The 14,680-nt window shown below is 51.2% G+C and overlaps 1 protein-coding gene across 4 annotated transcripts in view; it reads right to left on the reverse strand.

Moving 5' to 3' along the window:
* The window catches only part of AGAP1 (ArfGAP with GTPase domain, ankyrin repeat and PH domain 1), a 348,034-nt gene that overhangs the window by 268,698 nt on the left and 64,656 nt on the right, over positions 1–14,680 (reverse strand). For all 4 annotated transcript variants that reach the window (XM_049773603.1, XM_049773601.1, XM_049773600.1 and 1 more), the window contains exon 2: positions 6,210–6,268. In XM_049773603.1, the coding sequence (XP_049629560.1) occupies positions 6,210–6,268 (59 nt within the window). The remainder of the gene's footprint in view (positions 1–6,209; positions 6,269–14,680) is intronic.

Consider the following 14,680-nt stretch of genomic DNA (forward strand, 5'->3'; position numbering starts at 1 on the left):
CCATTTTGGAGCTGGCATACAGAGAGATAGAGCCACACATAGTGAGAAGGACAAACCTGCTACTCTGGAACTTGAGTCCAGTGCAGCTGACACAAACAGGTGTGCAGGCAAAAAGTAGTCCGGATCCTGCCTTATATTTTCCAACCCTTCGCTGCACCCCATCCCAAGTTGCTAACTAATCAGTGGCAGAATTTTCACCTTTTCTTCATTACCAGAATGTTCCAGGCTGAGATTAAGCCTGATAGAACCAATTGCTGAAGAAAGGCAGAGACACAGATCTCTCTTGTCCAGAGGCTGAGACTTCTACCTACTCTGCACCAAGACCACATCCAGGGGGCTGGAGCAATAGCACAGCAATAGGGCATTTGTCTTGCATGTGGCCAACTTGGGACCGACCCAGGTTTAATTCCTGGCATCCCATATTGTCCCCTGAGCCTGCCACGAGTGATTTCTAAGCAAGGAGCCAGGAATAACCCAGGTGTGCCCCCCCCCAAAAAAATATACCACATCTAAGGCCACATGCCACATGGACACAGCACTGAGACTATCTATCCCTGCCATCAGGTGGTCCTCATACCTGGCCCCCGTGTGCCTGGCTATACCAGCACCTATATCTCAGAAAATCCTCAGACTCCAGAATCCCACTCTCAGGACAATGTCCAAGGGGGGGGGGGGGTTTGACACAAGATTGCTCCAGAGCCTAGTGTCATTTGCACAGGTATCCCCACCACTGGTCGCTTACCCCATTGGCCCTGTTCTTTGATCACTCACCTACCAGCCTCTCCAAGACAAAAGTGAGGAAACTCCAAAATACCATGTGTGCAAGAGATGGGGTCTATGGGAGCCAGGATCCCAAGTCTCCAAGGATATCAGCCAGCTTTCTGAAACTGCTTTGGTATGCCACCTTTCCAAGTGAAGAAGGACCGATAAGGAGGTCTCCCAGATATCCAAGCACAGGGCTGACACGGAGTATGAACACAGAGTATGGCAGCGTTCATATAGCATGCTGTCGGGCCTGACTCTCACCCATTTTCCCTACCACCTTTGAGAGTCCTCCCCACTTCACACCAGCTCTAAATTCCATTATACCCCAGCCTTGATAGCCAAAACTTGGTGTGGGATACCAACAAGGATTCCCCTCTCCTCTATTGTGTCCCCCCAGGCTTCTGAAGCTCCACAAATGCATGGTGAATGTAGGCGGCAGAGGATGGGGGCAAATGCAGTGGTCCCACCCTGGACAGAGCAAGACCCAGGAGGGTGGGTGGGTCAGGCCAGATAAGTAGACAATGGAGCTAACAGGAGGGGAGAGAGCCAGAAAGAATCTGATGGGCCTTGCATTCTTTCTGCACTCCTCACTTAGCTGCAGTAGCTGCCCTGTCTCACCTCAGCTCCCATTCCTGGTTCTATGACCACACGCCGGCTGCACAGTGCTCTGGGCTCCAACTCACACCCAGAGGCCACATCCAACCAGAGGTTAACACTCCTCTGCTGGAAGTTTCTGCTACCACAGCCTCAAATGGCTCCTCCAGGACACCCTTCTATGCTGCTACTCCCATGTATCTTTTCAGCATCAGTACATGGGGACAACCCCTAATGCTGACAGCCCAGTGGGTAGAGATGGTCTCTTTGGCTGCAGGGTCTGCACCCCTGTGGTAGTTCACCCTGGGAAGGGCAGTAGCTTGGCTGAATGAGGGAATGAATGAATGAATGAGGGAACAAATGACTAAGGAAACTAATGAAGGGCCACATTCTGGACCAGAAATGAATGAAAGAATAAATGAATCAGGGAATGAAAGAGGAAACAAATGAGGGAATAAGTCAATGAGGAAATGAATGAGGGAACAAATGAATGAGAGAAAGAAAGAGGAAACAGGAGAATGAGTGAGTAAATAATGCATATGGAAATAAATGGCGAAGGGAATGAATGAAGAAATGAATGAGAAAAAGGTAAATTAGGGAAGAAATGAGGAAATGAATTAATGACAAAAAATGAATGAGGAATGAATGAAAGAGAAAACAGATGAATGAGGGAATGAATGAAAGGGCCCCACTGCTAGCATAATCCTGACGCTTTGGCATCAGCCCTGTGGGCGGACTCTTCATCAAACCATCTCCTGTCACTCCTGCCTGCTTCTCTCACTGCTCTGCTCAAGGGCACCTCAAGCGTGATGGCAGCTTCATGCCAAGAAGATCCCAAACAGTTTGCCACCAAATTAAAATTTTAATTAAGATCTGAGCTTCTCTCTCTTGAGGAGGAAAAACGCTCGAAACCAAACTCAGCTGCCTGTGCCCCTCCTCTCTGAGCCGCACCCCTTTGCTGAAAGTCACCTCCCTCAGAGGAAGGGAAGCAGCTGGAAGACCACCTGAGGGTCTCCGTGCGCCCACCCCAGCCTGCATACCAGCTGCAAGCGTGGCCGCAATGGGCTGGCAGCTCCAGGATGCCGGATGCAGGATGGGCTCAAACACACAGCCTTGACTCCCCATAAGGGCCACGAGGCACCTGGGATCAAGCTCAGGGATCCCAATGGCAGGCAGGCCCTTTGCCTTCTTAAACACTCTTGAAGCTACATCATTCCGACTAGCAGATGCCAAAACTACTCTCTACAAGACCTGAGGGAACAGCACCGATGCCAGTACAGTTCAATCCAGGCCTGTGAGAGTGATAGGACAGCAGGTCCTGGGGACATGACAGGGTGCTGTGCTGGTTACATCCCACCAGAGAAAGGGGGCACAGTCCCAGGACTGGAGTCTCTCTACTACTCACAAGCACCCCTACTACTGATAGGAACTGAGGCCTCGGTGCAGCTAGGGGTCTGTAGGAACATGCACTGTTGGGTGCGGAAAAGGGCTGCTGACAGACACATCCAAAGCCCAGGATTCCCAGAGCTCCTGAGCTGGGGGTCCAGGGCACTGAACCGAGCCAATACCGCTCCCCACTGCCATACATCTGAGGATGGGGACATCTATTGGAATCCTACAGAGTCCTGCAGACAATGCAGTAAGGTGGTGGTAAGATCACAATGGTGAGTGGGGTTTTGGGGGCACTGGCCCAGACACTATCTGTCCCATGCATGACTGGAACAGTTTCTCCCACAGTGCCAGAGTTTGATGGGAACCATGCCTATGAGCTATCTCTCTGTACACAGAACAGTTCTGAGATACCACTCATCTCTGACCCAGTCTGTCCTGCTGGGGAACAAGGCCAGAGAGACCCCACAGAATTGCAAAATCAGCCCCATTCCATCATCCATGGTCACGGCCAGCCCTCCCACCATGAGCAAAGGCTGCCTTCACAAGGCAACCTGGTGTGGGGAAGGGCTGCAAATCTGGGTGGCTTCTACCCTGTGCCTCCAGACACAGATTCCAAAATCAGTGCTGTGGAGAAACCCTCGGAAAGCTGGAGTGTGGGGCTAAGCATCCGGGACTGTTGCAGGACAGATGGATAGACTCCATGGGCTGTCTCCCCAGAACTGGGTGGGAACCTGTGGACTCATCACTGACACTCAGTGTCCTACACCCCTGCAGCCAGGCCCCAGCCAGCATCCAGCCCGACCAGCTCCCAGGGTCAGGGTGCCCCGATGACATCTCCAACAGCTGCCCCTGGCTCCCTGGCCAGTGTGGGAGATCCTGGCACCGTAAAGTTGATCAGGCATTTCTGAGAAGGTGATCCAAGATGTAGAGGTGCCATGGGGCAGCAGCCTACTTGCTGCTGGGACACACCAGTGCCCTAAGGGGCCGGGGACAGCTCCTAGGGCTTCTTTGAGACAGCAGGAAGGCTTGTACCACCTGTGGGTGTTCCATTGCTGTGCAGGTGCTGGTCATAGGCTCATCTCGGAGAAAGTGGAGTGCTCAGGTACAGGGGCCGAGGAGGGACCCCAACCTTCAGCCCCACCATCAGGACAGAACCCCGCTGGCAGAGTAGCAGCTGGCATGCCAAGGGTGGGAGGTAACCAGCTCTCAGCATCTCATCAGGACAGAAACCAGCTGATAGAGCACCCCCAATGGCTGGGGCCTCGAGGGCCAGGGCCATTCAGCACAGCAGGGCCAGCTCCCAGGGCCCTGTCCTTCATGCTTATGTTCACAAGGGGAACATCCTAGGCTTTCTTCAGAGTTGATGCTTCTTGCTGCAGACAGGGGACACGTGGGATGGGATTTTAGGGTAGAGGGGTTGGGGTGTCGCTTTGTCCTGAAGCTTTTCATGATGCATGTGCAAATATAAACAGTTTTACACATGTGGCCAGGCATACAAATACATGCGAATGCACACCGGGTGTTTTATGCTTGGTCACGCACATATACATGTGAATCCAAACGCAACACATACAAGCAGGGACATGTGCGCTCGATCTCCATATATGGACACATGTATGCACTTCCCTAAATACATATGCAAACGGTCCCCCCACATACATGTACACATGAATACGTGCATAGCATCTTTTGGGAGGGATTGTTTGCTTTGAGCATGTGCATGAGTGATACACAATGATATGGAGATATGTCCACATAAGCATACAAACTCTTATGCACATGCAAGAGAGTATGCACAGTGATGAACAGGGGGTATTCCTGGCTCTGTACTGACGATTTACTCTCTGTGGGCTCGGGAGCCATATGAGTTGCTGGAGGTCAAACCCAAGTCAGCCATGTGCAAAACAAGCGTCCTCTCCTCTGGAGTGCTCTGAAGTCCTTATATTGTCCCTAAAGTCCTTATATTTCATGACAAAGATCACAAGTGAAAGAAGACCTGCTCCTCCCTTCCACCCTCAGGGCACATGCAAACAGTGGCAGAGGCAGGTCGAGATGCTGAAACATGAACCTAGAGCCTCTGAGCAATGCTCCCAAGGCCTGAGGAACAAGCTGAGCAATTCCAGGCCCCAGGATTCCATCAGGTTCTACAATGAGTTCTGGGATCGCCAGACTAACTGCTGGTACTCAGGGTTCTGGGGGCAGATGAACAAGTCCCGCTTAGCTTTTACTCCAGCCACAAAGCTCCACCGGAAGCTTAAATACTGTGACCGTTCACATGTACAAGTTCATAATAGAAAGAAACCTTTTTTTTTTTTTTTTTTTAATTTTGAGGCCACATGGAGCAATCGATGCTCAGGACTACTTTCCATCTTGGAGCTTAGAAATCCCCCGCGGTACCAGTGATGGAATCCGAATCCCGTCATGCAGAGTATGTGCTCAGTCCTATGAGCTCTCTCTAGCAGAAAGGTCTCTGCAACTTTATACCAATGCTCTATAATAAAATGTGTTCATTTTTTTAAAATATTTTTTTCATTGTTTATTTGTATGTTTATTGGTTTTTGGGTCACACCAGCTCAGGGGTTACTCCTGGCTCTGCGCTCAAAAAATTGCTCCTGGCAGGCTCAGGGACCGTATGGGATGCCAGGAATTGAACCCTGGTTCATCCCAGATTGGCCGCATGCGAGGCAAACACCCTACTGCTGTGCTATTGGTCAGGCCCCATAAAAGATGTTCTAAGCTAGAGCAACAAAGACTGACAGGTGCCTACAGAAACTTTTGTGACTCCTTAGACAGGACCACAGGTAAGGTAGGAGAGAGAAATATCTCTTTCACAAACCCATACAGAGTGTTGATACAGGTGCACACGAAAACATACACACATGCATGTTCACCTGTGCTCAATGCGCACACACGATCACATTACAATGAACTTGCTCACAAAAACACCCATGTGCAGATGTATGGGCATGAAGTGCATCATAGGCTCATGTACATCTACATATGCCCCCACATAGGCACACATACTATCATGCACAGGCCTACATTTGCAAAATACACTCAAACATGTCGGTGCATATATGCACTCAACACATGCATAGGCAAACACATACAAATGTGCTCCCACAATGCTCCCATACATATCCAGGCATCACAAACATGCACATATCTGCTCAAAAGCATTTATCTGCTCACATGCATACACACGTGTGTGTGCACAGATATGAGAGGGAGATATATATACACGGATCCCACTCCCTACATGCATGATCACTTAATATGGCCAGCAGTGATGGCCAGGGCAGGCACGGTCCAGACTCCAGCTCTACTACCCCCTTAGCAAGCTTTCAACCATCCAGGGTGCAAAATCTCGTGCCAGCACCCTCCCCACCCCCGGACTCTGGCCTTCTTTCTGCAGGCAGAGAGACAGCCAGAAGTGACAGACACAGAGAGACACTCACCACTCTGAGCTCTGGGACGGAGCGACTCAGCGTCCATTCCTGGCTGTTCACAAAGGCATCTGTAAATCAGAAATGACAAGTGAGACTCAGGGGTGACCAATGACACAAATGCCAACCCCCCACCCAAATCAGCAATAGCCATGGGGTCAGCTGATCATGAGGCACCATGAATCGAGGCGATCCCAACTCCCACATAGCTCCACACTGCCTCCACACTCCACCAGCCTAGACCCTCTGCCTTGTCCTTGGTGGCTGAGAGCCATGCTGTCTGGCTTTCCTGCGGCTCAGCCAGTGGCCATCGCCAAGGGCCATTCCAGAGCAAAGCTGCAACCTGGGTCAGATGACCACCGACAGATGCAACAGATGACAACAGGATTTTGAAACGTCAGCTGGTCACAGTATACCAGTGTCTGACGGCTTAAAGAATTACGGGATTACTTTTCCATGGTCAAGCTGGTGATCATGATCACAGAGCCCTGAAGGCTCAGCAAAACCAGAGGTTCTCAGCATTGTGGGATCCCAATCTGCTCCCCCCAAATCATGAACCACGTGGCCACCATGCCTGCCTCTCAACCTTTTCCATGTTCAGGAACACAGGTCAGTCTGATTCAAAGCAAGTGCCCTGCCCGTTATACTACCTCTCTGGTACCCCAGCATAATTTGTTGAAAAAGTTTTTTTTTGTTCCACTTTGTATACTCAGCTCCCTCAAAAGTGTCAACTTTCTTCCACCAATGTCCCCATCTGACCCCCATTTGCCTCCAACCCACCAGTCTACTTCTTACAGGGGAAGAGACCACTGCCCAGATACACTTCTTCTCCCAGAGGGCACCATGCACCCCATCAACATGGCTACAGGAGGCTCCATAGCTAGGAGCTCACCCAAGAGTATCTTCAGACATGACAACAAAGGACATAAGAGACAGGCATGAAACGGGCACATGAGGGCCCTCTGCTGGCAGCTCCATCCTCCCATAAATAGAGTTCATATGCGTGCTGATGTCAATAAAATCAAAGGAACCCAAGAACCCCCTATCATTCACAAGGAGGGGGAAGAAGGACCTGCTGGAGAGAATCACAGACTCAGGGAGGTCACGAAAGGGGCCCCCACCCTCAGGCTCCACCCTGAACCTCAGATTCCTCCCCCATATTCAGGATAAGAAACTGCTTCATTCCCAGCCAGACTGGGAATCACACTGGCCCATGGGGTTGCAGGGTCAGATGAGGAATGAGGTGTGAAGTTGGCATTCAGTAAACACCCGAGCTGACCTGAGAGATGCTGTGCTGAGCAACAATCAAAGCCAATGATGCTCAAAAGATGGGAAGAGATATGGAGGAGGATGGAGTGCCCTTTCCAAGCTGTGCAGAGCTGGGACTGTAAGGTGTCGGGGGATCGGACTCCGACCAAGCTCAGGTATAGCAAGCACCCCACCCCACCCCTGCCTGAGCTGATTTCCAGAACACTCCTATTGAAGCTTCCTTATCAATGGGGCAGAACGAGTGGCTCCATCCTTGCTCTTAGGCCCTTGAATATAGGTGTCGGGGCTGCCCAGGGTTGAGGGCTCTTGGGGGTGCTGCTACCAGCAGCTGCCTGCCTGCCACAGGTACTGCTTTCCTGGGGCCACTATATTCTGTCCCCAGGTTTCAGAACTCTAGATGGAGAGGGCATGGGTGCCCTTCTCTACAACGAATGAAAGAAATGGAAGGACGGCTGCTGAGAATATTCTCAGGTCATTTGCGATGTGTACAGATCAGGGACCCACTTCAGGAAGAGAGTGAAGCACTGTCCCTCCTGCCCACCCCCACCCCCCGTTCCCAGCTGCCTGTCGCACCCCTTCTCTACCTTCTCACGTCCCCCTGAGGTGCAGTGTTGCTACCCACATAGCTGCAATAAAGGCTCTTCCACAGCAGCTCCCCTGACCATGCTCCTGCACCCTATTTTCAGACCCTGAAAGGGCTCAGAGGCAGCAAAGTCTCAGACACCCCTGTTCCCTGAGAATCAGGTTCCTCCCACTGGAGGCCTTGCTCTGTGCCCCTTCCAGCACACAAGTCACATTTCTCCCCCCCAACCCAGATGTCCTACCCAGTGACTGCCACCCCGCAAACACACACTCGAAGCCACTTTCATTCACAGTCACCACCCTTCAGGGCACAGGAAGGCAGACATAAGGGAGAATAGACCTGAGACCTTTGGGGTGAGGAAGAAGCCCCCAACTCCAAGGAGCTCAATTTTATCTTTCTCCGAGGAATAAAGATGTTTTCCTGGGTCAGAGACTCTTTGAGCTCATCAAGGCTTCATGCTACCTCTCCCTGACCCCCATGTTCCAGCCATAAAGACAAGCCATTGTGGACCCCGATTCTTGCTCACTCTGCAAATGTATTTAAGAGCAGATGCACAAGTTCAACCAGGAAATATAAGTAGCATTATTCTGCCACCACAACATGTGTTCCTGGGGCTGAAGACAGAGCTTGAATGGGCAGAAGACAGGGCTCAACATGAGGACAGGTTTTACTTAATAGAAGTCTGGGCCTCGTCCCCTCCCACCATCACATGGTACCCAGATATCTCCAAGAGCAGGATCCAGCATGGACAGAAATATCCCCAAACACAGAGCCTGGAACAGCCCCCAAGCACCACTAAGTGTGCCTCCAAAACATACAAAAATGCCCCCAAAGGGCTGAAGTCATGGTACAATGGTTGGGCATTTGCCTTGCACGCAGTTGACCCAGGATGGACCTGAATTTGATCCCTGGCATCCCCTGAGCCTGCCAGGAGTGATTTCTGAGCACAGAGCCAAAAGTAAGCCTGAATGCTGCCAGGTGTGGCCCCAAAACAAAACTGAACAAAAATAAATGTGCTTCGTGCTCCAATTTCATAGCTAGATAGTTTCTCTGGAACCCCACCAGAGATCAGATGCTGGTGGCTTAGGAAGGGATGCACTTGGTTGGTGTGTTCCCTCCCTCCCCCACTCACATTGGCTCTCAGCATCCATCAGGGGTCATGGATGAAGGCACAGAGCCCCCTCACAAAAGCCATCCTCCCAGAAGGCCTCAGGGCTACTGGGTCCTCAGAGTGGTCTCTTCAGGTCCAACTCAATGTGAAGAATCTGGACCTTACAGAGAATCAGGGGCCAGAGCCATAGTACAATGCGGAGGGCATTTGTTTCCATGTGGCTGACCCAGGTTCAGTCCCCAGCATCAATATGGTATCCTGAGTCTGCCAGGAGGGATCCCCGAGCAGAGCCAGGAATAAGCTTTGAGCACCACCGGGTGTGGCCCCAAACAAAACAAAAACAAAAAGAACCGGATTTGAGACAGTACAGCAGGTAGAGTACTTGTCTTGATTATGTCTGGCTTGGGCCCCCCAAGTTTATCAGAAATGATTCTAGTACAAAGCAAGAAGCAACCTCTGAGTACCACTGGGTGTGGCAGCAAAGTATAACAAAAACAAAAAGAGCAGTGGAAGGAGGGTGTCCCCCGGGGGATTAGAGCAACAGCACAGTGGGGAAGGCATTTGCCTTGCGTGTGATACCCACCCATATAGACCCTCCAGGAGTGATTCCTGAGCAGAGCCAGAAGTAAACCACTGGGTGCGCTCAAAACAAAACACAAAAGAGCCAGATTTTAGGGGCTGGAGAAAGAGTACAAGTAGAGTGTTTGCATTTGTCTGACCTGGGTTGGTTCAAAGCACCCTATCTAATTCCCCAAACACCAACAGAAGTAATTCCTGAGTGCAGAGCCAGGACTAACCTTTAAACATCGCCAGGTGTGGCCCCCAAATAAAACAAACAATTAAACAAAAAGATTTCACAGCATGGCTGAAAAAAAAAATACCAGATTCTCTTTTTCAGCACTCCCACCTCCACATGCCGGTTTACTTTCTGGCCAAACATGAAGCCTAAGATAAGAAGCAGTAGGGTGGTGGCATGACAAGCTGGCAGTGGTGCCCTCTTACTTGGCCTATCCCCACCATGTGGGGCTGAGGGGCACTCTGAAGACCCTACAGCATGGGGGAGAGACATCTTCACGAAGAACCAGGGAAGCTGCCATGGCACCATAAAGGAGCATTTCATTAGGGTAACATGCAAGGTCTGAAACAACATGAAGGGACGCTTCCCTCCCTTACTCCTCCCAGGGACATGCGACCACTTCTACATCAAAGCACGAGCTAGAATCTGCACAGGGTCCTGGGAGCAAGAAGTGAGGAGCAAAGGGCTAGGGGTCCCCCGGTCCTTGACAAACAACAACCACATTCCAGTCACAAAGGCTAGTCTCGTGGCGGCCGATCTGGATTGGAAACAAATGATTTCAGTCATGAATGATGATGATGATGACGATGATGACAAATGGGAGGGAAAAGTGCCCATAAGCACGGAGACCTTTGTCTCCAACAAGGAATTCCCTGGGAGGGACTCATGTGAGAGGAGAGAGAGGAGAGCCAACTGCAGGGGGCATGCACCGCGTTCGCCCACATCTCGGAGACAGAATGGATGCTACTCTTCCCTCTATACATGATAGGGAAGTTGCATTTCAAAACCAGGCACAGGAAGAGATTAGCAACAGCAACGAGTGAGGACACGGGCCCAGAGCAGGGACACACAGCACAACCGTAAAATGCAGAGTGGCCGCTGGCGCCCCAGAGCCCAAAATAGCTTGCTGGACAGAATATTTTTGGGGTGCAAGTAAATGCAACCACAAACCAAGGTGTCACATGTTTCTGGAAGTAAAGCTGGGGGGCAGCATTGGCCTTTGGGGCTCCCCACAACCTGAGCCCCGGGGTGCAGATTCCCACAGCGCCTTCTTCCCTCCTGGGGCAGCAGAGGGGCTGGTGGCAGCCAAAGAGGGCGAGTTCTGAGTCCCTCTCTCCCCAGATTTCCTCCAAGTGCTGGGAACTCACCTGGGGAACAAGGGAGCAGGGACATTTGCCCAGAGATGGCCCATCCAATCTGGGGTCTGCGGCTGCAGCGATGCCCTCCCTTCGGCGGTGCCACCAGTGTCACCTATGACATTCGGTGCTGCCCAGGGACCAGACTGGTCGGGGATGAGGGCAGAGAGAGCTCAGGGTGATGGGCTGGATTGACGATGACCCACCCACCTTCCTAGAAGTGTCTGGGACTCTCAGCTTTCTGCAGGTGCAGAGTGGAAATGTTTCCCTCCTACCTGTGACAGTCAACACAGAAACGCCCCTTACCCCCCACCCCACGCTGAATGCTCATAGGGACACAAGCAGCCAATGACAAGGCTCAGGCCTGAAGGCTGGATGGGGCTTCCCTGGGCCAGGGTAGGGAAGGCGGGTCCCGCTTGCCCAGCAACAGCTTGGCCAATGAGATCGAGCCCTACCCCAGCCAATGAAAAGCCCCCAACACGCTCCAGGTTTCCACCAATGAGCTCCATGCGACAGGAGCTGCTCTCGAATCTGTTATAAGCAGGTTCTGGCTTTTACTCCAGGGAAGGCTGCACTGCCGGCTCAGCAGGCGTCTGCACAGTCCAAATTGCCTTTCTGCTGCTGTTCCTAAAGAAACCCCGTTTCCTTAGCAGAAGAGCATGCTTGCTTCTTTGTCTGAGGTCCTGGAGGTGATGGAGGCCACGGGCCCCACAACCTAGGAGGGAAGTTCCTTTTGTGGGGACTCTATAGAGCAAGGTTTTGGTACCCCACTTCCTGGCCTGAAAGCCACCTGACAGCTCTGGTCCTTCTTTAGAGCAGCCTTCAGCTCCCACCCTCCCCCAGAGAGCAAAAGCAGTGGTGAGGCAAGGCGGGTCTCAGGCCCCAATGGGTCAGCCTGTCCTGGACACAATAGGTGGTGGATTAGGATGGCGGATTAACTATACACAAGGGAGAACCCTGTGGCTCTCAAGTGCCACAGACCCCTCTCCATTCATGCCCGTTTAACAAAAAGCAGAGCTGGAGGATGGAGCTGGAATATTCTGAGACTCCCAATAGGCAGGACTGAGGAAACAACATCCACCCCCCTGAATGTCCCATTTCCCTTCCTGCTAGGGCACAGGACCCCCCCATCAAGCAAGCCAACTTTCCTGGGGTCCCTGACCCTTCAGCTCTCAAGCCTTCTGGGCAGGGCTCTACCCACTGCACCACCCACAGCTTTAGGGCACCCCAGTTCTTGACAGACAGCCACAAGCTGAATGCTTGCAGGACTAGCCTCCCAGCTCGTCCCTTCTGACTTCAGGTTCCAGACAAAAACGCGGGAAATGACGCACAAGGGTCAAAGAAGGAACCTGAAATTGCAGTTGAGCTTCTTTTAAACAACCTATTTATTCTCAAAGAATGGGATGCTCCTCCAAACCCTTAAACTGCGCGAGGATATTCACCGCCCTTCACCCTGACTTTTCTTGTAAGCCACAACGAAGTGCTGGGTGTATTTTTAGCTCAAAGCTACCACCGTAATCCCAACACAGAAAGAGGAGAGTGAGGCCATGCACAGAACAGGGAGGAGTGGGCAGAGAAATGAAGCTAAAAGCAGAGGAAGGAAATTTCTCACCAGTCTGCCCTGACAGCACCCCCATTCACAAAGCGAACCTGTCAGGTTGACCAGAAGTCCTAATTCAGGACAAAGAGAGACCTAGCTTGCAACCCCAATTTCCCCTCCCCTCCAAAGTCTCCTCTCTCTTGGGGTCTTCTCTCTCTCAATGAAACCCCCCCAGCCCACTCCCCACCATATCACCAACCCAGCATGCTAGAGGGGACTCAGATGGCTTTTATTTCTCATAGGATGGAACATTTCCTCTCACAATATCTTCCTAAATGTTTAGGGCACCCAGCAGGCCCCAGAACTCTGTGGTACTGTGAAGAGCTCAAATATGAAGAGGAAAGGGAGCAAATGTTCCTTTCTCTCCTCAGACATGAGGCAGGTCCCATCTGCAACCTTGGGAGCCCAGGTAACTAATTCCATGATGCTCTGCCAGGCCCAATGCTGAGCGTCTCTTTGGGAATGTGCGTTTTATCCCTGACTGACATGGCAGTATGCTTTATTGGTAGATAATACACCAGTCCCAGAGCCCGTGACCTGCTTCCATCCGAGCCTCCTCCAGCTCACTGTCATTGCCTAACTGGGAGAGAATGCCTCTCTCAGAATTTGGGGACCTGGAGCCCAGCTTCTATCTCAAAGGCACCCCCATGCATTCTCGGGAACATAGTACACACCATATTCTCACACAGGAAGCAGGTGTACACATTTTCACCATGGACACACACATTCTCACATGGAGCAAATATGAAAGATATGCACATTCTTACACATACTCATCCTCTCATACAGAACATACAGGCACATTCTGACATATGGAACATTTTACACACATTCTCACATGGATACACATGTTCTCACACATGGAGCACATTGCATACATTCTCAAATGGCATCCATACACATTCTCACACATGGACACACATATTTTCAGACACAAGAGCATGACCACACAGCAAAAGATGTATTCTCACACACACAGAACACATATACACAAACTCACGTGTAAAACACTCATACATTCCCATGCACATGGAACACATGTATTATTACAGACATGTAACACAAAGTACATTTTCAAATATGGAGGATACATACATTCTTATGAACACACACAAATTCGCAAATTAACACTTTCACACACGGAACACAATAGTACACATTCTTATGCAAATGAGACGTATACATATATGTATTCTTATGAAGTATGCACTCAGTATCACACTCACATTTTCACACACATGGAACACTGATCACATGCGTGTGCATGTAAACACACACATGCCAACCCTCCTGCCCACTCAGATACCCTCCACATCCAGGCTCCTCAAGTGTCTGGCACATCTGAACCTTCCAAGCGGCACAACTGGCAACTTCCTCTGTACCAAGCACCCCATTCAGGCTTGGACTTCCAAAGATGGTCAAGGTGACCCTGCAGCACATCTGGAGGCATGGTGAGGGTGACATCTCCACTGCAAGAGGCAGGCTCAAGTTGGGAGGAGAATAAACACACTGAAGGAGGCATTGACAGGGAGGTAAAAGGGCTGAGGGGCACGCAAGGGGGCTGTAAGGGGCTGAAGGAAACTGAAAGGGGCATGGATCTGGGCCTCTGGGATGCTTCATCCAAACCTCTTCTTCCCTTCTGGCATGAGCTTGAGTCCACCTGCTAACCAGCCCTGTGAGAAGGTGCCCCCCAACGCACCAAGGTGTCTCATAGCTCTCCGGGACAATCCAATCTGTCACCCCCAGAGGGCTGAGTCTAGAGCAGGGGTCTCAAACTCAATTTACCTGGAGGCCGCAGGAGGCAAAGTCGGGGTGATCCTTGAGTGCAAAGTCAGTAGTAAGCCTTGAACATTGGGGGGTATGACCCAAACAACTAAAACAAAACAAAACAAAAAAAGATTCCTCTAGGACAGGGCCACAAAATGTTGTACGGAGGACCGCAAACGGCCCATAGGCCGTGAGTTTGAGACCCCTGGTCTTCTAGAGGG

This window comes from Suncus etruscus, chromosome 5 (assembly GCF_024139225.1).
Source record: "Suncus etruscus isolate mSunEtr1 chromosome 5, mSunEtr1.pri.cur, whole genome shotgun sequence".
Taxonomy (NCBI): Eukaryota; Metazoa; Chordata; class Mammalia; order Eulipotyphla; family Soricidae; genus Suncus; species Suncus etruscus.